Source organism: Phragmites australis, chromosome 24, assembly GCF_958298935.1.
Source record: "Phragmites australis chromosome 24, lpPhrAust1.1, whole genome shotgun sequence".
Taxonomy (NCBI): Eukaryota; Viridiplantae; Streptophyta; class Magnoliopsida; order Poales; family Poaceae; genus Phragmites; species Phragmites australis.
Window position 1 is genome coordinate 11,208,083 of NC_084944.1, and position 24,129 is coordinate 11,232,211.

A 24,129-nucleotide genomic window follows, 5' to 3' on the forward strand; every position below is an offset into this window, starting at 1 on the left:
TGGAGAGATCGCCAGACTCGTGCTCTCACCGGTGATTCACGAAGGGAAATGGTCACTGGACCTCTACATGCGATAGATGACTCATTAGCGTTCAGGTTGTGGGTGGTTGGGACTTGGGGTTCACTGGTGCCCCTGTACTTAAAGGGAGGCTTGGAGGTAGCGGTCCAGCGGTGGGTGGCGGAGGTGGCGATGGTGCCGCTAGCCGTGAGACTGCAAGAGGACGGTGGGCGGCGATAGTAGGAGGTTCGACGACAATCTCGCACGATGATGATGAAAGGACACACCACGAAGGAAGATATGGCGGCAGAGAAGAAGCCACTCTCGCGAGGGAGGTGGTAGTGTGGCAACGACGAAGGAAGCGGCGGCTACGTTGCCAAGGGTGGCGACAACAACTACATTAGGTAGTGGTAGTGGTGGGAGTGGCTGCTCTCCAAGGGGCCTCACCGGAGCCCGAGACGATCCCAGAGAGGTAGAAGGAGGTGGCGTGTGGGAGAGAGTAAGAGCCGGCAGAGTTCTGGATACGCAACACTAAGTTGTTGTTGGCAAGAAAACAAGCTGTGCACCACCGGATTATCTTCCAATGTTCAAAAATGAAGTGATTGAGATTGTAGTTGTTTTCGGTCGCTTGATGAGGAGCAACGTCCTTAGGCCATCTTCAGCAGTTACCATAAATTTTCATCCTCAAAAACACTATTACAGCATCCCCTATCACTATTACAGTATCCTTTATTTTTTTATCTCCAACAGCTACTCTATTTTCTACTTTCTACTACTTTTTTCCTCCCTCCGGTCCCTGTAGCAGTACTGTGCGACACTGTAGCACCGGATAGAGTACTGCTGGAGACTATTTTCCAATACTACAATACTTTGCGGGGTACTGTAGCACTGGATAACTCTACTGCTGGAGTTGGTCTTAATATATCTCACTTTATTATCACTTCAATTGGATTAGTTTAACTTGTCATGACATGCGTTCTCTTGCTGCTATATTTAAGATGAATCATTTTTCGTGCCATCATTCTCATTCGTCGAATTATGGGGAAATTTCATTTTTTTTCCATACGAGATTTCACTTGGTGTAGCAAAGTAGCATACATCATTAAGGTAGTGTTTGGTTCGTATGATGAGATGAGATATAGAGCGAATCTATCTCGTTTTTTAGTTATTTGGATAGAGTGCAGCGAGATAGAATGATTCAGAATAAAAAAAATTCTAAAATTCGAGACGAAACCATTAAAAAAATGGAACACAGCCGCCTATATATGAATGATACGACGATAAGTAAAAAACCTAAAATAAACTCGGCCTATCACACCTACCAAATAAATATTTATATATAAATAAAATTATCTCACTCTAAACATATAAATAGAATCGTTCTGCAATAACTTACTCTCTAACCAAACGCTAACCAAATTCCGTTTGCCGGAAATTTGCTCAATTTTCCTCCACACGCTTATTCTACTAGATGCGTGTCCACTTATCACACCTTATTTTCGCTACACGTACGCAGCCTACCCTCCTCCCCTTCCACCGACTTATCATCGCAACGACCTCCCACCCCACCCGTTCCCCCTATCGCCGCGCCACCGCCTCGCCGGCGATGGACTCGCCGCTGCCGCCGGTTAACTGGGATGCGCTCGACGCCCTAGTCCTCGACTTCGCCAGATCCGACCGCCTCGTCCTCCCTGCCCCCGCCGCCTCCCCGTCGCCGCCTTCCTCCCCCTCCTCATCCTCCACCACCGCCACCACCGACACCTCCTCCTCCGAACCCTGCTCCTCCTCTTCCTACCGCTCGCGCATCCTCATCCGCCGCGCCCGCCGCGCGCTCGAGGCGGGCGACGTCGATGCCGCGCTCGCGCTCCTCCGCGCCCACGCGCCCGCGGCGCTCGCGGACCACCGCCTCCTCTTCCACCTCCACAAGCAGGTGCGTGCCCTGGGATCCCGTCCTTGGTCTCCCTCTGTGTGCTCCTGTGGGATGGGCTATGAATTCGTGTGCTGTGGCGGTGCAGAGATTCGTGGAGCTGGTGAGGAGGGGCACGGAGGCGGACAGGGAGGCGGCGCTCGACTGCCTCCGCACGGCGCTCGCGCCATGTGCGCTCGATGCCTACCCGGTGAGTGCTGCTGCTTCGACTCGGATACTCGATATGGTGATTTACAATACGCTATGTTGCCCGGCGATACGGATACGCGATATGGTGATACGCCATTTTGCTAAAAACATCGACACAGGGATACATACATATATATATATATATATATATATTAAAAATGAAAAATACATATTCACATATTCACAAGGACAGCACCAGCATATGCCAAAATACATTGCATAATTCAAGAGACCATAAATATTGCATAACAAGGTTCCAATATATTGCAGTAACTAGGCAGAACGTTCAGGACTTGATGTCTTGGATAAACAGATCATAAATATTACAAACAAGGTAGCTAGGCTAAGGACATGACAATGATAAAGCATGAACGGCACTTAGCAAGTCTAATTGTTGCTTTCTTGCATCGTCTCTGATCCAACATCATCTAGATCCAGTGCCTCAAGATCTTCTAGAACCCTCTCAAGATTTGGTTCATCAAGTGACAGCTCAGCATGCCGAAGAAAATCAGCACCACCTTCAATATCAACTTCAAAGCTATCTCCTCCAACATCCCACATTGTTGATGGACCATGGTAATACTCTTCAATTTTCCTCGAAAGAAGACACAAGTTGTGGTGTGCGAAAACTAAATCCTCAGCATGTCCAGGATTGAGTCTACAACAATTCAATTGCAATCAAACATTCAAACTCCATGCAGGTGGCAACAATTAAGAGCTTGACAGAAGAAGGGATATAACTATAACTTGTTTCTTAAGGAACTATGGATCAACCCTTAGGTACTCCAATTTCTTTCAGCACAAGAAATGTCCCTATCTCTTCCTCATGTTGGCCTCGGCTGGAAGTGAAATGTCCCTAGGCAAGCTCCTGCTAGCAACAACATTGGCTTTGGCAACTTCATCATTAAGTTGAGCAAGAACATATGCTGTCACCACTCGACAAAACTTGATCCTAAGACCCGAAACCTTCAAAAGATGTGCTTTCGCTCTTGAGTAGCTCCCTTGGAATATGTGGTTACAAAACATGCATCTACAACTTGTGCCCCCTCCTGACCCTTTCCAGTCTTGTCAGGCATCTCAAACATACCTCCACAGTGGCTTCTTCTCATCATCGCTTGGAGGAATTACACGAGCATTAGCCGATATCTGGGTTGCCATAGTAGGGTTGTTTGCCACAGGAAATGCTTTAGCACCATCAATATAAGCCCTAGCAGTAGACGCACTCGAATCCTCCCTACTACTCGCAATCGGATCTAACAAGAAACAAAGAAAAAGTTCAGGACTAGAGAGAAAGGAAGGAATAGACGGACCGAGAAGGGGAGTAGACGGACTCACCAGGATGGGTGGCAGCCGACGAAGCATGCATCAGGGCACAGAGGTGGCGACGATGGGCGGAGGTGGGGGTAGCGGCGATGGGCGGCGGAGGCGCGGTTACGGTTCACACTCAGGTTTAGTAACCACGGCAGCAGCATGACTTTAAATTAGGATTTATCTATTTGGTTTGTTAGTTTGAATCAGATTTAGTTAGAGATAAGATTAGAGATCGGTTAATTTAAATAAGATAAGAGCTAGAGATAAGTTAAAGTTGGATTTGAATGAGGTCTTTGTAGGCCTATATAAGTCATATGGCTGCTACCCTTCGTAATCAAGCAAAGAAGAATTAATCTAGTCTTCCCCAATATTCTGTCTCCTCAATTTATGGTCTAACCCATCCTTTAGCAGCCGACATCACCCGGCTATTATCTCGGTGGATGTTTACCCTAACATTTGGTATCAGAGATGCCAGATTCTGAATCCAGTGAGGATTATATTGCTCAAGCCGTAGAGGCCCCGACCAAGGTGATGACTGTCATTAGCGTCGTCGCTTCAGCTGCGTACAATTCTTTTGGGCCAACTTTGTTGCGCGTAAACAAAAGATCTACACCGCCATGGCCGCCACCACAACACGAGGATGAGCTGTCTTGCAAGGAGGTGTGAAGTTGTTATGTGTGGGTTACTATTCACACGAAAGGTTCACAGTAACCTGATGGGATAAGTCCTTGTGCAGTCTTTGTGGGGCTGCCACATGGTGGTCTTGCTGCCCATATGCTTTAGGACAGCATCTAGGACACTAGGACAGCATCTTAGACTAGAGGACAGCATCTAGGACAGCATCTAGGACAGCATCTTAGACTAGAGGACAGCATCTAGGACAGCATCTTAGACTAGCATCTTAGACTAGCATCTTGGCATATGCTTGGCTGGCCATGGGCCTATAAATATGTATCCCCAACCCCTCAGGTTGGCATAGCATTTGTGTGAGAAATAAAGTAAAAATTGCCCCAACTCCTAGTGTCATCCTCTCTCGATGAGAGTAAGAATTCAGCTACTACCAAGAGTAAGAATTCAGCGACTAACAAGTGGTATCAGAGCCTGTTTATCCTGTAGCCTGAGCATCTCCTGCTCATCTCCCCCCTCAGCCTCGCAGCAGCCCCAGCTAAGAGCAGCAGCAGCCCCGGTTGCTCCTGCTCACCCCTCTCCCTCTGCGCAGAGCAGCAGTAGCTCGTCTGAAGCAGCCCTCTCCCCACGCAGCAGCCCTCCCCCGGTAGCGCGTCATGTCCGCAGGGCAGTCTCAGCGCTCGGTCGCCTCGAGCACGCGGCGTCGGCAGGAGGCCGAACTTGCCGCGGCAGAGGAACGTGAGCGAGCGGCGGCAGAGACCGCTGCGGCGGCGGCAAGGGCGTCGAGGCTGGCAGCGGCGGAGCTAGCAGCAGCCAGAGCGGAGGCAGAAGCAGCGGCGGCGGCGGTTGCAGCGCGTGCGGCGGCAGCGGAGGTCGAGGCTCTGCGCGGCAGCACCGGCAGCTCCATTTCTGCTGACGACAGCACCGACGCGGACCTCGAGCTGCCGGAGGCAGAGGCAGCGCGAGAGCGGGCGGCACAGTGGGCAGCGGCGCACGCCCACGAGCGGGGCGGCAGCCCAGACAGGCGCGGACGCGCCGGCGGCGCTCCTAGAGGAGGCGCGCACGCCGGCGGCGCTCCTGGAGGAGGCGCGCTCGGCAACGGTGGCGGACGGGTCGATGGAGAGCGCGGCCTTTACAGGCGGCGTGGCTCTCTCTCCCCGGATCGGTACCGTGGTCACCACGGGTTCCAGGCTGTTGTCAGGGACGTCGGCCCCGGCGGTGGGTGGCCTACCCTCACTAAGACCAACTACGTCGAGTGGGCTGCGGTGATGAGGGTAAAGCTCCAGGTGCGGCATATGTGGGAGGCAGTCCGGTACGGCGACGTCGACTACGACCAGGATCGACGGGCGCTGGATGCCCTCATCGCAGCAGTCCCGTCCGAGATGCAGTTCTCGCTTACCAATAAGCGGACTGCCAAGGAGGCTTGGGACGTCATCGCTGCGGCACGCATCGGCAGCGACCGCGCCCGCAAGTCCACACTGCAGGCACTTCGCAAGGAGTGGGAGAACCTGGCCTTCAAGCCAGGTGAGGACGTTGATGACTTTGCTCTCCGTCTCAACACTCTGTTGCAGAAGATGGTGCAGTTCGCGATGACACCTACGGCGAGGAGAGAGCTGTCGAAAAGCTCTTCCGTTGCGTCCCCGAGAAGTACAAGCAGATGGCTCGCTCGATCGAGTCTCTGCTGGATCTCTCCACGATGTCGATCGAGGAGGCGATAGGTCGCCTCAAGGTCGTCGACAGCGATGAGCCACAATCTCTCTCGGGGCCCATCACCACTGGCGGGAAGCTCCTTCTCACTCGGGAGCAGTGGGATGCCTGCCAGGGTGACCGGAGGAAGGGGGAGCCTTCTTCCACGACAGGCGGCCGCAAGCGTGGCAAGCCGCGCAAGGCGCGCAGAGACGCCCAGGCCGGGGCGCGAGGACGTGCCGAGGGTGATGCCCGCGGAGGCGCCCAGGGCGGCACCGCCGGCAAGCACAAGCCGGCACGAGACGACACCTGCCGCAACTGCGGCCGGCTTGGCCATTGGGCCAAGGACTGTCGTCAGCCACGACGCGGCCAGGCCCACGTCGCACAGGCGGAGGAGGAGCCGGCTCTGTTCATGGCTCATGCGAGCATAGAGCTACCTCCAGCGGCACCGGCCGCAGTGGCTCTCCTCCACCTTGACGAGCCAAAAGCACACGCCCTCCTCGGTGACGGCTCCGGCAACGACAAGACTGACGGGTGGTGCCTCGACACCGGCGCCACCCATCACATGACCGGTCGACGGGAGTTCTTCACCGAGCTTGACTCTAGCGTCCGAGGCTCCGTCAAATTTGGGGATGCCTCCGGCGTTGAGATCAAGGGCGTCGGTTCCGTCATCTTCACCGCCGTGTCTGGTGAGCACAGGCTGCTCACCGGAGTCTACTACATTCCCGCGTTGAGGAACTCTATCATCAGCTTGGGACAGCTGGATGAGAACGGTTCGCGCGTGGTTGTTGAGGATGGAGTCATGAGGATTTGGGATCGCCGTCGTCGCCTTCTTGCCAAGGTAACCAGAGGCACAAATCGACTCTACGTCCTTAACGTGCAGGTGGCACAACCCCTCTGTCTCGCCGCTCGTCGGGACGACGAGGCGTGGCAGTGGCACGAGCGCTTCGGGCACCTTCACTTCGAGGCCCTGAAGCGGCTCAGTGCCGCAGAGATGGTGCGAGGCCTGCCGTGCCTCGACCATGTGGAGTAGCTCTGCGACGTCTGCGTATTGACGAAGCAGAGGCGACTCCCCTTTCCCCAGCGGGCGAGCTTCCGAGCCAAGGAGAGGCTCGAGCTTGTGCACGGGGACTTGTGCGGCCCGGTGACACCGGCCACACCGGGAGGACGACGCTACTTCCTGCTGCTCGTCGACGACCTCTCCCGCTACATATGGGTGATGGTCCTCGGCAGCAAGGGAGAGGCTGCGGACGCCATCAGTGCTGCGGAGGCGGAGTGCGGCCGCAAGCTGCGCGTGCTGCGCACCGACAACGGCGGCGAATTCACGGCGGCTGAATTCGCGTCGTACTGCGCTGATAAGGGCATTCAGTGCCACTACTCCGCGCCGTACAGCCCGCAGCAGAACGGCGTCGTCGAGCGGCGCAACCAGACGGTTGTGGGGATGGCTCGGGCCCTCCTCAAGCAGAGGGGGATGCCGGCTGTCTTCTGGGGAGAGGCGGTGGTGACGGCCGTCTACATCCTCAACCGCTCGCCTACCAAGGCGCTCGACGGCAGGACGCCGTACGAGGCTTGGCATGGGCGCAAGCCGGCGGTCTCCCACTTGCGGGTCTTCGGCTGCCTCGCGTTCGCCAAGGAGCTTGGCCACATCAGCAAGCTCGACGACAGGAGCACTCCGGGAGTGTTCATCGGCTACGCGGAGGGCTCGAAGGCCTACCGCATCCTCGACCCGAAGACACAGCGTGTGCACACGGCGCGCGACGTTGTGTTCAACGAAGGACGAGGATGGGCGTGGGACAAGGCGATGGACGACAGATCGGCTCCGACGTACGACGACTTCACTGTCGAGTACGTCCACTTCGAGGGAGCTGGGGGAGTAGGCAGCTCTTCTTCGACGAGCGTGTCTACCCCAGTCCCCGAGCCTCCACCGACCCCGGCGCCTGCTACTTCGACAGCACCACGTTCTCCAGCCAGGACCTCGGCTGCGATGAGTTCTTCGCCGGCTCCACCACAGCCGGCAACGCCACGCACTCCAGCACCGACAGGCACCTCTCCGGGCACGTCTACTCCAACACCAGCTCGTGTCGAGCACAGCCCGGTTGAGCTCGCTACTCCGCTCTCTCACGACGAGGAGCGCATCGACGCGTACCACGACGGCGAGCCGTTGCGGTACCGTACGATAGAGAACCTTCTCGGCGACCAGCCGGTGCCGGGACTGGTGCCTCACGATCTGGAGGCGCAGTTGCACCTTGCGTGTGACGACGGCGAGCCTCGGTCGTTTGCAGAGGCCGAGAGACACGCGGCATGGCGCGCCGCGATGCAGTTGGAGATGGATGCGGTTGAGAAGAACCGCACCTGGGAGCTTGCTGACCTCCCTCGTGGTCACCGAGCGATCACCCTTAAGTGGGTGTTCAAGCTGAAGAGGGATGAAGCCGGCGCCATCGTCAAGCACAAGGCTCGCTTGGTGGCACGAGGTTTCGTGCAGCAGGAGGGGGTCGACTTCGACGACGCCTTCGCTCCCGTGGCACGGATGGAGTCCGTGCGACTCCTCCTTGCGCTAGCTGCCCAGGAGGGCTGGCGTGTTCATCACATGGACGTCAAGTCGGCGTTCCTTAACGGCGACTTGAAGGAGGAGGTCTACGTGCACCAGCCGCCGGGATTTACGATCCCCGGCAAGGAGGGCAAGGTGCTCCGCCTGCGCAAGGCCCTCTATGGCTTGCGGCAGGCACCGAGGGCGTGGAATGCCAAGTTGGATTCCACGCTAAAAGGGATGGGCTTCGAGCAAAGCCCGCACGAGGCGGCCATCTACCGACGGGGCAGTGGAGGAACTGCTCTGCTGGTGGGTGTCTACGTCGACGACTTGGTGATCACCGGCATCAAGGATGCGGAGGTGGCGGCATTCAAGGAAGAGATGAAGGCCACCTTCCAGATGAGTGACCTGGGACCTCTCTCCTTCTACCTGGGGATCGAGGTGCACCAGGATGACTCCGGGATCACGCTTCGACAGACCGCCTACGCCAAGCGCGTCGTTGAGCTAGCTGGGCTCACCGACTGCAACCCAGCTCTCACTCCGATGGAGGAGAGGCTGAAGCTGAGCCGCGACAGCACGACGGAGGAGGTGGACGCTACGCAGTACCGGCGTCTTGTGGGGAGCCTTCGCTACCTCGCCCACACACGGCCGGACTTGGCATTCTCCGTCGGCTACGTTAGTCGGTTCATGCAGCGACCGACGACGGAGCACCAGCAGGCTGTGAAGAGGATCATCCGCTACGTTGCGGGGACTCTCGACCACGGCCTCTACTACCCTAGGTGCCCTGGGGCGGCACACTTCGTCGGGTACAGCGACAGCGACCACGCCGGCGACATCGACACCAGCAAGAGCACGAGCGGGATCCTCTTCTTCCTCGGCAAGTGCCTCGTTAGCTGGCAGTCGGTCAAGCAGCAGGTGGTGGCCCTGTCCAGCTGCGAGGCCGAGTACATAGCGGCCTCCACCGCTTCGACTCAGGCGCTCTGGCTCGCTCGACTGCTTGGTGATCTCCTCGGCAGAGACACTAGAGCGGTGGAGCTCAGGGTGGACAGCAAGTCCGCTCTAGCCCTGGCAAAGAACCCCGTTTTCCATGAACGGAGCAAGCACATCCGGGTGAGATACCACTTCATCCGAGGCTGTTTGGAGGAAGGGAGCATCAAGGCGAGCTACATCAACACCAAGGATCAGCTTGCGGACCTGCTCACCAAGCCACTTGGGAGGCTCAAGTTCCTTGAGCTCTGCTCCAGGACCGGGATGGTTCAATCTTCCCACAAGACGACGCACAAGACTTAGGGGGAGAATGATGGGATAAGTCCTTGTGCAGTCTTTGTGGGGCTGCCACATGGTGGTCTTGCTGCCCATATGCTTTAGGACAGCATCTAGGACACTAGGACAGCATCTAGGACAGCATCTAGGACAGCATCTTAGACTAGAGGACAGCATCTAGGACAGCATCTTAGACTAGCATCTTAGACTAGCATCTTGGCATATGCTTGGCTGGCCATGGGCCTATAAATATGTATCCCCAACCCCTCAGGTTGGCATGGCATTTGTGTGAGAAATAAAGTAAAAATTGCCCCAACTCCTAGTGTCATCCTCTCTCGATGAGAGTAAGAATTCAGCTACTACCAAGAGTAAGAATTCAGCGACTAACATAACCATGCAACAACATGACTTCAAATTATGATTTATCTATTTAGTTTGTTAGTTTGAATCAGATTTATAAGATTAGAGATCAATTAGTTTAAATCAGATAAGACTTAGAGATAAGATTAGAGATCAATTAGTTTAAATCAGATAAGACTTAGAGATAAGTAAGAGTTAGATTTGAATAAGGTCTTTGTAGGCCTATATAAGGCACACAACTACCGCGCTTTGTAATTAGGCAAAGAAGAATTAATCTAGTCTACCCTAATATTTTGTCTTCACAATCTATGGTCTAATCCTTCCCCTAGCAGCCGACGGTGTCCGACTTTCATCTTGGTGGATGTTTACCCCAACAAAATCAGATTCGGTAAGAGATAAGATTAGAGATTGGTTAGTTTAAATCAGATAGGATTAGAGACAAGTTAGAGTTGAATTTGAATGAGGTCTTTATAGGCCTATATAAGGCACATGGCTGCCACCTTTTGTAATTAAAGCAAAGAAAAATTAATCTAGTCTATCTCAATATTGTATCTCCGCAATTTATGGTCTAATCCCTCCCCTAGCAGCTAATGCCGTCTGGCTATCATCCCGGTGGTGTTTACCATAACATTTGGTACCAGAGATGTCAGGTTCTGAATCCAACGAGAGTTTTATTGCTTAAGCCGTGGAGGGATCTACACCGCCATGGTCGTCACAAGGGCGAGTGTCTTGCAAGGAGGGGTGAAGTTGTTATATGCGGGGCTACTGTTCACACGTGTTGGAAAACTGGTTACACATATGAATGGTAACCACGCCAGTGGTGGGACTTCACATTAGGATTTATTTAGTTTGAATCAGATTTATTTAGAGATAAGATTAGAGATCGGTTTGTTTAAATCAGATAAGATTAGAGATAAGTTGGATTTGAATGATGTTTTGTAGGTCTGTATAAGGCAATACATGGTTGTCACCCTTTGTAATTAAAGTAAAGAAGAATTAATCTAGTCTCCTCAATATTTTGTCTCTCGGCGGTGTTTACCCCAACAGTTATAGCATTGATATTGCCAAATGAACAAATCGTTATGCAAGTTAACGTGTGATATTATTGCAAAAGAATATCCAATCATATGATCAATGCCTTGTCATAGTGACATGGAGAAAGATAAGTCAAATCAGGTACAGGCAGGTGCCAGGTTCATATTGGCCCTAATGTGAGGTGCAATTTTACAGGTTTCGAAGAAAGCAATAACCAAAGCATCTTTCAGTTCCTGTCTTTTCAGATGAAAACTTATGACACCTGAATAAGTGCATTTATTCTAGCATGTTCATTAAAATTTCTTTGTGTTTGTTTGGATCTTGCCCTCTGAATGTTGGTATGCTTATTTGCTCTGAAGGAAGCTTACGAGGAGTTCAAGCATATTATGCTCGTGTTGATATATGACAAAGACGATGAATCTTCCCCAGTTGTCAATGAGGTATGAACAGCCCTAAATGTCCATGACATCACATTCTGCTTCGCGAGCTTTTAAACTGAAGATTAATAGCATGAGAGCACATCATGCTAATTGTTCTTACCGTTTCTGTTTGAGCACATTACTTCTTTAAATAACTTGTAGTGATTTGCAAACAATTAATTGGTCCAAGAGGAAAGGTTATAATTTTCCTGGAAAGCATTGATTGGCTTCTCCAGAGTAGAAGTAGCTTTTGATTGTCTTTGTCGTTTAGTTAATTTACACTTGCTGCTTTGCACCGTACCATTGGACCTACTTGTGTTATGAAGTTTCATGATTTTTGCTTCTTAGAATATCTATGTTATGAAGTACTATGCTTATTGCTTCTTAGAACTTCTATTTCTCAACTTTAAAGAGGTTGCTATTTTACATCTTTGGTACTTTCCAGTGCGCTGTAGGAAAATTGTTATGGTTTCACCTGACTCATTATTTTTCTGAAATCTTTTGATCCACAGTGGTCTGTAAAGAGAAGGTTTGAACTTGCTGGTTTGCTATCATCCATACTAAGATCTCATTTACAAGCTTATGATCCTATTCTATCAATGACTTTAAGATACTTAATAAGGTACCTTATATAGTATACCATCCTGTCCTTTTTAACATAGTTGGTTAGGCTACTTCCCGATGTCATTCTGACAATCTTACAACACTTTGAAAAGCATTCACAAGGTATTTTGCTCGCGCCAAGGAATTTCATCAACCATATCTGATCTGACTGAGCGGCTGCTCTTTGAGGATCGTGATCCACCTGTGGTTCCTCAGGGATGCTCTCTAGAAGCAACGCCGTTTGATGAGGCAAGCACTTCTTGGTAATTATTAACTATACTATGCTCTTTGTACCAGCTTTTGATATTTGGATATCAGGTTGACGTCCAAGCCCTAGCACATGCTGTGGAGTTGACAAGGCAAGGTGCTGTTGACAGCTTGAAGTTTGCTAAAGGAGATTTATATCAAGCGTTTCAGGTTATATTACAATTTCAAAATTTAAATACGAAACTATTCAGCCATAAATATTTTGTTTTTGTTTTCTATTTCAAATTTTGGCAAAAGGGAACATTTGTTTTTAATAGATACTGTAAAACTTGCGACATTTTGTTTTCATGTAACGTAAGCAACATTCTTGATCATGTTAATGGATTGTTACATTTTAAGCACTACTATTAATACTAGGATATTCATATTTACTTGCTTGACCTACAAAATTTTGCCAACAGACATTTCCCTTCCTACTGTTAAGGGTATAAGTGTCACGGGTATAAGAGTCATCTCCAATGTTTTCTCTACATCCACCTATATCTATATATCTATCTATATATATAGTGCCGATCGGATCTCAATATAATCACTCAATATTTGTCGATCTATACAAAGTTAACATGATATCAGAGTCAGGTTAGAGTTAAGTCTAGTCTAATCCAGCCACGATCCAAAGCCATTCTATTCTCCATTTGATCGGAACACTTAACGTGTCGCCCATCGTCCTGTGCGTGCGTGCCCTAATTCGGCCGCCACTGGCCTGTCGCGTTGTATCGCGGTCGTCGTGAGGCAGCCATCGTGCCTCCTTCATCTTCGATTCGTCCGCCACCGCCTGCCGTATCTTGATCCGGCCATTGCCGTCGTCTTCACCATGGTATCCTGCCGCCATCATCTTCGCCTCCCGTCGCGGCCCTCTTCCTTGCCGCCTGTTGCGGCGGGCCTCCCCGTCACCTGTCGCGACCTTCCTCGTCGCCCGTCGCAGATTCCAGTCCCTCGTTGTCCGATCTAGTGTCTCCAGACGCGGATCCCGCCGGCTGGTCGCACGATCCGGCATCCCTCGTCGCGGATCCGTCTCCCGCCGCCGCAGAGACGCGGGATCTGTCTTACGCTGTCGCTGTTGTCACGGAGGCGCGGAATCTGTCTTTCGCCATCGCTGTCAAGTCGCCCGTCGCGGAGGCGTCTTCTCCACCTATCTGGCCATTCGCCGTGCCGTCGGATCGCCGGGCATCGCCTCCATCTGTCACACCAGGTTGCGCGCCGCCAACCGTCGTCCTTCGTCGTCGTAGATCCCCCTCGCACCGCCACGGCCCGTCACATCTGTCGTCCGCCCATCTTCACGCGTCCCCACGCCGTCGGATCTTTGGCAGCCGCGCGACACCCTGCTGGATCTTCATTGGCTCCCTGCCGCCGCCGGCCTATCTCGTGTCGGCAGTGGGGGAATAGCGGAGCGGCTCGCCCCTCCATGCTGCCCGGAGCACCCCGTCCCTCACTGCTTTCCGTTGGCTTTCTGCTGCACATTGTCGCCCGTCTCCTCCGCTCTCCAACCTCAACTTCAAGGTCGGCTCTGCATGAAGCATCTTCCGTTGCGTCTATCCATCCAAATATGCTATTTTTTAGTGCCTTGCTTGCTCCTTAGAGGTTGCCTATTGCTGCTTGTTAATTTCAGTCTCTCTTATTAGAGTTGTGTCTTCCACTGCGTTCAGATTCCATGTTTTTTGTCATGTCTGTCCATTCAAGTCCACACATAATCTTCTTGTTCGTCTTTACCGTCAGTCAGCCAATTGCTTATTTTGTTTTGTGGTTAGCTGAGTCCCGTAGATTTGGCTAATCCCATCATTGTCATTGTTGATGCGACCTTGCCTTCTTGGTCCTTTTGTAGCCGTCTTGCTACAAATCATGACCAATGACCCCCTTCGTCGTCATCAGTTCATCACGATATCGTCTCATTGCTTGCCGTCTTGCAGTCGTGATATCTCTATTCTCCCTTCGGCTTGATTTGACACATCTCACTATTCTCGTCGTGTTCAAAGTCTCCAAAACAATATTCATATTTGAGGTATTTGCTGAAGTATGGGTCATGAAGGCTACACCCTTTGTGGAGGAGTTTGTTTTCACATCGACATTGTTCAAGAGTTGCACGCTTGGACGACATCTTCGATATCGGACTTCAATGTATCATATTTTTTAAGTCTAGTGCTTAGTGTCATGTCCTGTGGAGTGTTAAGGGTATAAGAGTCATCTCCTAGTCTAGGGTTTTCCCTCATCCAACATTTGTCAATCTATACAAAGTTAACACCTACGTCATGAATCTGTATTTTCTCTTCCAGAACTAACTTTTTGGTGATTTTGTCATCGCTAAGAGTCAAGTGCCAAGTTGCCGACACACACCAACCAATCACTAGATGCCTGAGTCTTAAAGGGGGAGATTTTGGAATGCACAAAGTGGCTTTCAATCAAAAAATGCACTGCAGACTCAACACATTTATGAAAGGCGTTACATTGTTTTTGACCGTTAAGGCAAGTACTATTCAAAACTTTGCCACTAAATTATACATGCTCCCGTTTTTGCCACTGGTCCTGTAGTGCCGTATTCGTTTTTGCTATTTTGGCTCCCTTCAGTCAGGTTATCTTGGTTTCATCTTAGTCGTCACCAAACTCTCAAATAAAAAGACCACATCTCGCTCATCGCTGTCACTGGCGCCCAATACCATTTCCCCTTCCCTCACCGCCTTGCTCTACTCCGCTGCCTCCCACTTCTTCACCCACCAATCACTCAGCAGCAACTGCAGTGTCGGACTCAGCAATGACAGCTTCAAAAGGGTAGGGAGGCAGCTAAAACAGAAGTGCAAAAGTGTAGTCTGAGAGGCTTAAAAGAGGGAATTGGCAGTGTGGGTGACCTCACTGTTGGTGCACTGGTGTACCTTGTGTTTGAGAACAGCAGATCCGGATAGCCAGCCCTTTTGTTCCGAGATCCTTACAAAATCAGTCCATCTATAAGCAAAAGAATTTGTGTTCAAAGGGCAAGTTCATGATCTTTGTTCTGCAATTAACAAGACCAGATCCTTTCAAAGATGCGAACAACTAACACAGCTACATGAAATCAGTAAGAGTTAGTTCACCTACAGGAAGCCCCGACCTTGGTGTTTTTTTTTTTCCTTTGGGGAGGGGGAACCTGGCTGGTGGAAGTGTGATAATATGGAATTATCTCTATGTTTGATCATGTCTGATACGCTCACTGGAGTTCTCAGAAATGTACCTTTCCGAGAAAATTACCTGTGGATACCATATTGGTTGTATGCTTTAATATTGTCTAGCATGAGTGTATTGACATTTGGAGGTCAACTTCTGCTTTGCCACAACTTGTTTTTGTCTGTTATGCACATATGCCCTTGTAACACACTGATCGTTGTGCCCTGAGCAACAACTGTGTGGTACACCATAGAGGCATGCATGCCTGTTAGGTTTCTGCTATATGATCATCATACAATCGGGGAGGGCTAAGGTGCTATTTTGAACAGCATCACAACAGAGTAAGTAGATTGGAGTCATTTTTTCTGTTTGTACTTGTCTATGGATTTTACAATTATGGGTGAGTAGATTCATAAAGAGAAATAGTACCATTTAAAGGTTAAATATTTTCTAAGCCTATAGTTGAGGAACCAAAACTAGGGATGACAATGAGGCTCTGTTCCCCAGTAACCCACGGGGAATTCCCCTATTAAGGGATGCGTATGACATGGTTGTTACGGCGGCGTGGCGTGGCGCGGCGACCAACCACCTTCACAACTTTACAGCGATATGACGTGTGGCGTGGCGACGCCATACACACGTGGCGAATACAAACATTATAGTATAGGATATTAGCAAATGGCAATGTAAATGTAGCCTAACAATTATAGTCTAGGTCTCTAGGATATTAGGAAATGTAAATGTAGCACAAAAGATAAATAGCAATGTAAATGTAGCACAAAAGACATAGCACTCTCTCATCAATCATTCAAAGTTTCAAATCTCTCATCTCTCAAAAGTCATCCAATGCAAACTCATCAAAATCGTTAGAAGCATCCATGTTCTCCGCATCATCTTCAGTAGCATCCATTGGTTTGTCACCAAAATCATCAACATCAACATCATCCACAATGATGTCTTCTTCCTCTCCCTCCTCCTCATCATCTTCAACCACTCTTGATATATGTCTTGCACGACGAGCGTAGGTCCTAGGAAGGTTACGACTTCGAAGCTCATGTGATGCATCAATTGCTTCATCAACTTGGTCCCATGTGATGTCCAAAGCACTAGAACATTGAGGTTGGGCCGTTGGGTCAACCCATTCGTTTTCCCGATCAAAGTCTTCCATAACCAAAGGATCATAGCTTTTACCCGCTTCCTCACGGCATTTTTGGAACCTACTAGTCATTTTCCGATTGTAGGCAACATAAACCAAATCATTCAATCTTTTATGCTCTAGCCGGTTTCTCTTCTTTGTATGAATCTACAAGCAACCATAAAAGCAAGCAAAGTTAACAAAAATGTATTATTAATTTTGCTAATTGAAATGTGAAACTTGAGTACTTCACTTACAAATTCAAAAGTGCTCCAATTACGCTCACAACCAGATGATGAATCACAAAGACTAACAATACGCTTAGCAAATCTTTGTAAGTCAATGGATCGGCCACCATACGCACACCACCAATCAACTAAATTGACAATAAACATGCATATATTACAGGTTAAGCTGTAAATAACATGTTGTAATTAAAATTTCAAATCACTTACGAGGGTTTTTTGACTTCATAGTTTGGAGGGCCATGCAATTCTTGAAGATGCCTCCACGTTGATCTTCGTAGAGCATGGATTGTTCTTCAATTTTGTTTCGAAGTGTCTCATCTTCCACCATTCGTGCAAGCACATCATTGAAACAACCCCTTAGGTGCCCAACATATTCATCATTCTCTTTTTGGATGGCATAGAATTTTCCTGGGTTCAAAAAGAGAGCAGCACCATAGAGTGGGGTGTCCATTTGCCTATCCCAACGACCCTCAATAATTTGTAAGATATTATTGAGCAAGCTTCTCTTGTTTTCAATACAGAAGGCAACCTTTATTCTCTCTTTTGCATGATTCATGAGAGAAGCAACCTCTGGCATGGCAGGCCTCTCATCACCATCAACCACCCTCAACACAATGATAAGTGGTAGAGAAGTTCTAAGGCAATCCTCAACGGAGTTCCAAAACTCCCTAGAAAGCACAATATCATACACTTTTTTTCCGGCCTCTGTCTTTGCTAGCTTGCAACTCGTCCAATCATCAGAGGTAAATAGATATCTCAGTGCATCTCTGTGCTTGTGCAAACTTTGCAAGGTGAGAAATGTGGTAGCAAACCGAGTTGCTGTTGGTCTCACAAGATCCCTACCACCTGTCTTCTCTCTCATTGCACTAAGAAGTCTTCCATGCCTATAGATGAAAGTAGTGACATGCCTGGCACGTGAGATAGGCTTCTTGAATGCCTTCAACTTTCCAACATCTTCTAACATAAGATCCAAGCAATGTGCAGCACAAGGTGTCCAATAAAGCGTAGGAAACTTCTCCATGAGAAGCTTGCCTGCTGCCTTATAGTTAGCCTCATTGTCAGTGACAACTTGCACAACTTTATCAACACCAATGTCGCTTATTCTCTTCTCTAACAAATCAGCTAGTATCACTTGATCATGAACTTCACTTGATGCATCAATCGACTCTAAGAAGAAAGTCCCCTCCAGACTATTGACTAGGAAGTTGATCAAATGGTGCCCTCTCCTATCCGTCCATCCATCTGACATTAATGTGTAGCCATATTGCTTCCATGCATCCTCATATCTCTTCCTCAAATCATCTGTCTCCTTAACAACCTTCTCGAGCAATGGCTCCTTAAGCTCATGGTAGGTAGGAGGTTTGTACCCAGAACCATATTGTGCAGTGGCCTCTATAGCAATCTCGAACTGCCTAGAATTTGCGGCATTGAATGGTATGCCACACTCATAAAAGAATCTGGCCCACTCCAAGTTGACAGCATCTCTTTCTTCTTTTGTCCTCATGCTAGCTTGGATACTGATCTGAGAAGGACCCTTCGAATGTTTTTCTTCCACAACCTCTTTTGGAGTTCTCCTAAGCATTGAACCGACTGACTTTGTGTTGGGCTCTTTTGGTCCACTAAACTTCAAAAAGGTAGATTGTTTCCTTTTAGCAGCTGTCCCGGAACTAGGATGCACAATACTTCTAGAAGCATCTTGGGACTCCTCTGTCACATCAAGCACATCAGCATCTTCTCCTTGAAGCTCTCCATCATCATCAAGCAGAAGTGGTCTCTTCTTGCCCTTCAAAGCAGCTTGCATCTCCTGAGCGATAGCTGGTGTGGTTTTGCCACACTTCAGAATATCTCCATAACGACCCACAAGATGCTCCTTGAGCCTTGTAATTCCTTTAGTTACAGTTCTATCACACAAACAACACTGCAAGAGATCTCTATTACCAATAGTCGGCCAAAATGCATATTTCCATCTAGGATCATTTGATCTTCCCGGCTTTCGCTTTGGATCAGTCTTTGGATCATAATTTGATGCGGCGTCCGAGGTCTCCGCTCTTCTAGTCCCTTGAGTAGCCATGTTCTGAAAACAAAGTGACAACAACTAAGAATTTCAGCAACTAGGGCAATATGCCAATAGCCCAATATGCAATGCAACATCAAGAGCAATATGTCGGCACTTAGCACTTTAACTTTGAATAATATAAATACTGCAATATACATAGTTTGATTTTCAATATATCTTCTTGGTTTATCATTTTATATAGCAGGAACCCACTTTATTTGTTTGAATTTTATGTTTCAGTATGTGTTCCCTTTTTGCTTCCTTCGTCCAATACCCTTCTGTAAGTTTTCTCTGTAAAAATGCCAGAACGAATTGTGCCGAATGAAGCTGGACCTGTCACTTCTGGATACAATTGTACACGAGTATTGTATATACAGGGGAATTGTTGAAGGCAGCTCTCATATTCTTCCTGGTAAATGGCTGAACCTGTACCATAGCCTACATGAGTATTTTGATTGCTTCAAATAAGCAATTTTTTGTAGTGTTATTACTCGTTAACTGTTAGAAGTAGCTTTTGATTGTGTAGCACTAATGAAAATTATTTTTATTTTATGTTTTGTAGGAGTTGCTGAGTTGAAATGTAGTCAAAACAATGATGTTAGTTCTGTAAATAAACAAGGAGTCAATAATGAAACACCAGTTGAATGTGAAATGACTAATAATCACAATGGAGATTGTAGCACCAGTGATATCACCCGTGATGATTCCTCGTCCAGGAGGTTACGTAGGGTCAGAAGTAGTACGTCGGGGCAGCGAAGACGAAAGAGATGGAGAGGACGGGTAGATGATATGGATTATGTTTGTGGAACTTTGTTGGATGCGAATAAGCATGATATCTTGTCCGCTGGCAAACTTGATATGGATAAGGACATTGTGGTAGAAAAACAGGTAAGCTTTATTTTGAATTTATTTTTCCTTGCCTCAAAACTAAATTGTTAACAAAAGTTATTGATGATTATATACCCTGTTTCAGGACTTGCTAGCAAATTCAAATTTTTCTGATACTACAAACATGGAAGATCAGAAATACGAAGTTGTTTTGGAGATGAGGGACCTCACACGAAAAGGGATGGCTGCAAAAGTTGTTGAAGAAATAAACAGTATAGATCCTGATTTCTTTTCACAAAACCCTATCCTTCTGTTTCAGCTGAAACAGGTGAGGCCCTACATTAGAATTAGCACTAGTCGACAGCTCTGATAAGTAGGACAGTATCTTGACATCTATAATATTTTGACCATTTCAGGTTGAGTTTCTTAAGTTAGTAGCTGCTGGTGATCACGTGGCTAGTCTCAAGGTAGCATCAACCCATCTAGGACCTCTTGCTGCCAATAACCAAGCTTTACTGAAGCCCTTGAAGGAAACTTTGGTAACACTGATTCAATCCAATGAAGATGTACTCACTAATGCAGTATCATTACCAGTTCTTGCAAGTTCTCTACAGGTGTGTCTAAAGTTTGCTTATTGTAAGTCGATATTGCTTCTGCATTAGACTAGCAGTTTGCTTATTGCAAGTCAATATTGTAAGATGTACAAGAAATTTTTTTACTCGGCTGTAGATTGTAGTTCCTTTAATCAAAGTAAAAGAAATGTGGCCTTAGTTTTCTTATGTTTATCTAGTGTGAAGTTGGATTGTATCAAGACATGTTTTCTTTTGTAGGTTGCAATGAGCAGGAGGCTTGGTATTGAAGAACCTCAGCTAATGAAGATAGTCAGAACAACAATCCATACACATACTGAATGGTTTAAGCTTCAGATGTGCAAGGACCGTTTTGAACATTTTTTGAAGATTGATTCTCTAAAAGAGGTTGATCCAGCAGTGGGGAGTCACGATATGTCCAAAGCTCTTACAGATGAATGTGGCAATGGATCATCTCAAATCACAACATGTTCAAGTGGCAAGGCGCCAGATGAAGGTAGTAGCCCTCAGGTCTCATCAGATGTTGCCTGTGATGAAAATGCTATACTGAAGGTCATGGTAAGTAGCATATGGCGATATTTAGTTCTCTTGGCTAGCACAATGAGGATGCACATTTGATTTCTTTGCCTAGCAAGGTGATCCAAGGATTTCCTTGGTTTTGAGGGGAAACAATGTTGCCTCTCCTACACTAGCATGGTTTTCCTTACTCATTTGCAAGGTTAGGCAAGGCTAGGGGAACATACCCTATATTTTCTTGCCCACTTGATTAAAAAAAAAAAAATTCAGCCTTCCTCCACTTGCACTATTTCCCACATCTCTAACTCTTACTTATTGAATTTGCGGTGGAAGGTGGCAAAAGCGTTTGTAATGTAGATGAAAAACTTTTGTTTGATAGTCAGTGGCAAATCCAGATAAAACACTCATGGGGGTCGCTCTTTTAATATAATGATGCCATTAGTTATTTAAAAGAGACAATTGTTAGCCTTAAAAAGATTTATAGGGGAATTAGTAGCAAGTCATCGGGGTCACATGACCCCCATGATTGTAGGTAGCTCCATCCCTGTTGATAGTTACTACTCCCACTGTATCTTAAGGCCAAAACTAAAAATGTATTGCAGCTTCTAGTTTGGTGTTTCACATTTGTCATGGTGTCATTTGAAAGTTTCCTTGAAAGGCAGACCAAGGATATCGATTCGGATAGTTATTGTCTAGGACTAAATATACTCGGCTTGGAATTTTGCTGTTGAATATGCTAGTTAGTTGCTTCGGGTATCAACTGAACATTTTTATGCAGCAGCTTCTAAGTATGATCTAGAAATGACTTGTATGAACAGACTTGATTAGGAATTTGTCATCTCACTGTTTAATATATTGTTTATGATTCTTTCTTTTCTTTTTTGCAGGAATTCCTTGCCTTGCCAAGGGCCGACGCCATCCAACTCCTGATGCAGTACAATGGGAATGCGGAGACAGTCATCCAACAGATCTTTCAATAGTGTTTTCTGTAAATACCACGCACGTTTTTGCTTTGTTTTTAAAAGAAATTATTTGTTCATACTTTTCTTGTATTGTATATACTTTGTTCATACTTTTCTTTTCATTAACTTCTGCTCTTCTATTTCATCCATGTAACGCGGAAACATAGTAGAAAAAGAACTCGCTCCACAGTTTTCATGCAAGTCACCATAGAATAATGGGGAAACTTTTAGAACTTGCACTTGTTGCATTATGTGAGGGTGAGACTGTACCATAAGTTGTATAGTGCTTCCTTGCATCATGATGTAATATAATGGCAGCCACAGAGTGCTGTCCTGTTGATGTTGAAATTGCACAACGGCTCCCAAAGCTGTCTCAGTTACTTTTCCTCCCTTTTTTGAGGAGAAACTTAACTCCTTTGGTAAGTACTTAATAAACCGATGGACACTGCAAACCATGTGCTGATGATTGCCCGTACGTTTTCCAGTGAAAATGTGAACCATAATTTCATCATTTTATTTCTACTCCGGTGAGTGGTGGCATTAATTTCTGCCAGCGTTATTTCTTCCACGGAAAACTGCAAGCTGGACTCCGGAAAGTGGTGACTCAAAAGACTGTAACTCGATACGATGTGGATTCAGAACGGTGGTCAATTGCACCGATCCTGTATTACAAGAGGAGCTCGAGGTGGAATTTTTACTTCTATTTTTACCTTTTTTGAAAGTGTATTTCATAAATAGATCTTCTAGAAAACGTTGTTCAAAAATAGACTTTTAGTATGGTGCTATGATATTTGGTGCGGTTGTATCATTTTTAGACGCCACGAGATTTGACGTGGTGCAATGATATGACGCTGTTGCCTGGGACATATCCGAGAAAAACCATGAGTTGAATGATGTTTTGTTTGGCAAGAGCCAGAACCAACAGCTTAATACGCGTAAAGAAAGTTCTGTAAGACCTTTCGCAGAAGGATTTAAAAAAGATTCTCTCTTATACTGTTTTTTCTAAATCCAACGGTCTAACATAGTACAGATGAGAGGAGAAAAAGACACATGTTATATATAAAATAGAATGTTTCTGTAAGATTGAATCTCATAAAAAATTTTCTATAAAACGCGTCACCGCACCGTTAGACCGTGGCAGATGACTTAGACGAGTCACAGATCTGGCCACAGGCCACGACGTTTGCTCCCCCGAAACATGTGAGGAATGCATACGCTTCCGTCCGGAATTCCCTTCGGCTCATAAACTTTGCTACTGGTGTAGGTCTTGATCTCAAGTTCCCCTCATAGATCGAAATCTTTTTGCCAACATTTTGAAGCATCTCAAAGCACCAAAATTTCAAATGACAAGGTACCTACGGCATACTGATTTGACGCCGTGCATTTAGCTACGACGCCAAATTATTTAGCGTGGTCCAACGACGTCACGCCGTGCGAAGAATCTATTTTTAGACAATATTTTTTAAAGAGTCTATTTGTAAAATATTTTTCTAAAAAAAATCAAAAAGTAAAAATTCTACGGAACCCAAGCTGGTTTGGCATGTGCCGGTCGATGGGCACCGCAACGCACGCAGATGCGGAAAGCAGGGCCACGTCGAGTTCATTTGGAGCTAGGTTTCCTCGAACTTATGATATTTTTTAAATAGAATTCATTAGGGATCTCTAAACTTGTCCTGCATCACCGTTTAGTTTACAAACTCTCAAACTACGCATTGGAGCCCCTAAATTTGCTGTATTTACATTCAGAGGTCCATATTCCTCCAAACTGCCTCAGACTGCCTTTGTGTCGTTCCACGGTGGAGACGGCGTTATCCAATCAAAGCCGAGGTTGTTAAGCCATCTGCCGTCTCTCTCGCTGAATAATTGAATCAACAACCAAGAGCCTGCGACGAGACGCAGGTCATGTTTGTTCTGGTTTCCTTCTTATTTGACAAGATATGCCTGAATTTATTATCCCCTGACGAGGTTTTGCAAAACCGACTGAACCGAAGGAAAATGGCGATGCTTACGCCACAGACGCCCATGCGAACCTACGACTGTCTCGTCAGTGGCAACCCTCTGCGTACTCTACCTCCAAGCGTTCGTCTCTCTTAAACAACTGATGGCAGCTGCTGCTGCGTTCCACGCCACCGCCGAGCTACACCAATAACATATCCTCGACACTTTCCACAAGGTGAGGTCAACACCAAAACCTGCCGTCCTGGTATTTCCCGGCGTTGGCATCTCGTTTGTACCCACTAGCCTCCTACTCGTCCAACCCCACGGCAGCGGCGGCGATGGAATCCCTGGCGTGCTGCTGCCAGTGTTTAATCTATCTGCGGTTATCGGCCGGCGAGCTCTGATAAAATGATATTCCCTCCGTCCCAAAATAGCATCTTCTATGATATTCAAAATATATAATATTTTATAATTTTAATGTAATTTTGTCTAATTTTTTTTACTTACCCCTCC

The 24,129-nt window shown here is 47.5% G+C and overlaps 1 protein-coding gene across 1 annotated transcript; it reads left to right on the forward strand.

The window, feature by feature from the left end:
• Positions 1 to 1,490: 1,490 nt before the first annotated feature.
• LOC133907098 (uncharacterized) lies at positions 1,491 to 22,034 on the forward strand. Its single transcript, XM_062349121.1, has 12 exons — positions 1,491 to 1,927; positions 2,013 to 2,114; positions 11,282 to 11,362; positions 11,854 to 11,963; positions 12,058 to 12,193; positions 12,263 to 12,361; positions 19,089 to 19,194; positions 19,345 to 19,670; positions 19,756 to 19,938; positions 20,027 to 20,224; positions 20,441 to 20,758; positions 21,604 to 22,034. Exons 1-12 carry the CDS (start codon positions 1,604 to 1,606, stop codon positions 21,694 to 21,696), a joined length of 2,076 nt encoding a protein of 691 aa, XP_062205105.1. The 5' UTR covers positions 1,491 to 1,603; the 3' UTR covers positions 21,697 to 22,034.
• Positions 22,035 to 24,129: the final 2,095 nt, after the last annotated feature.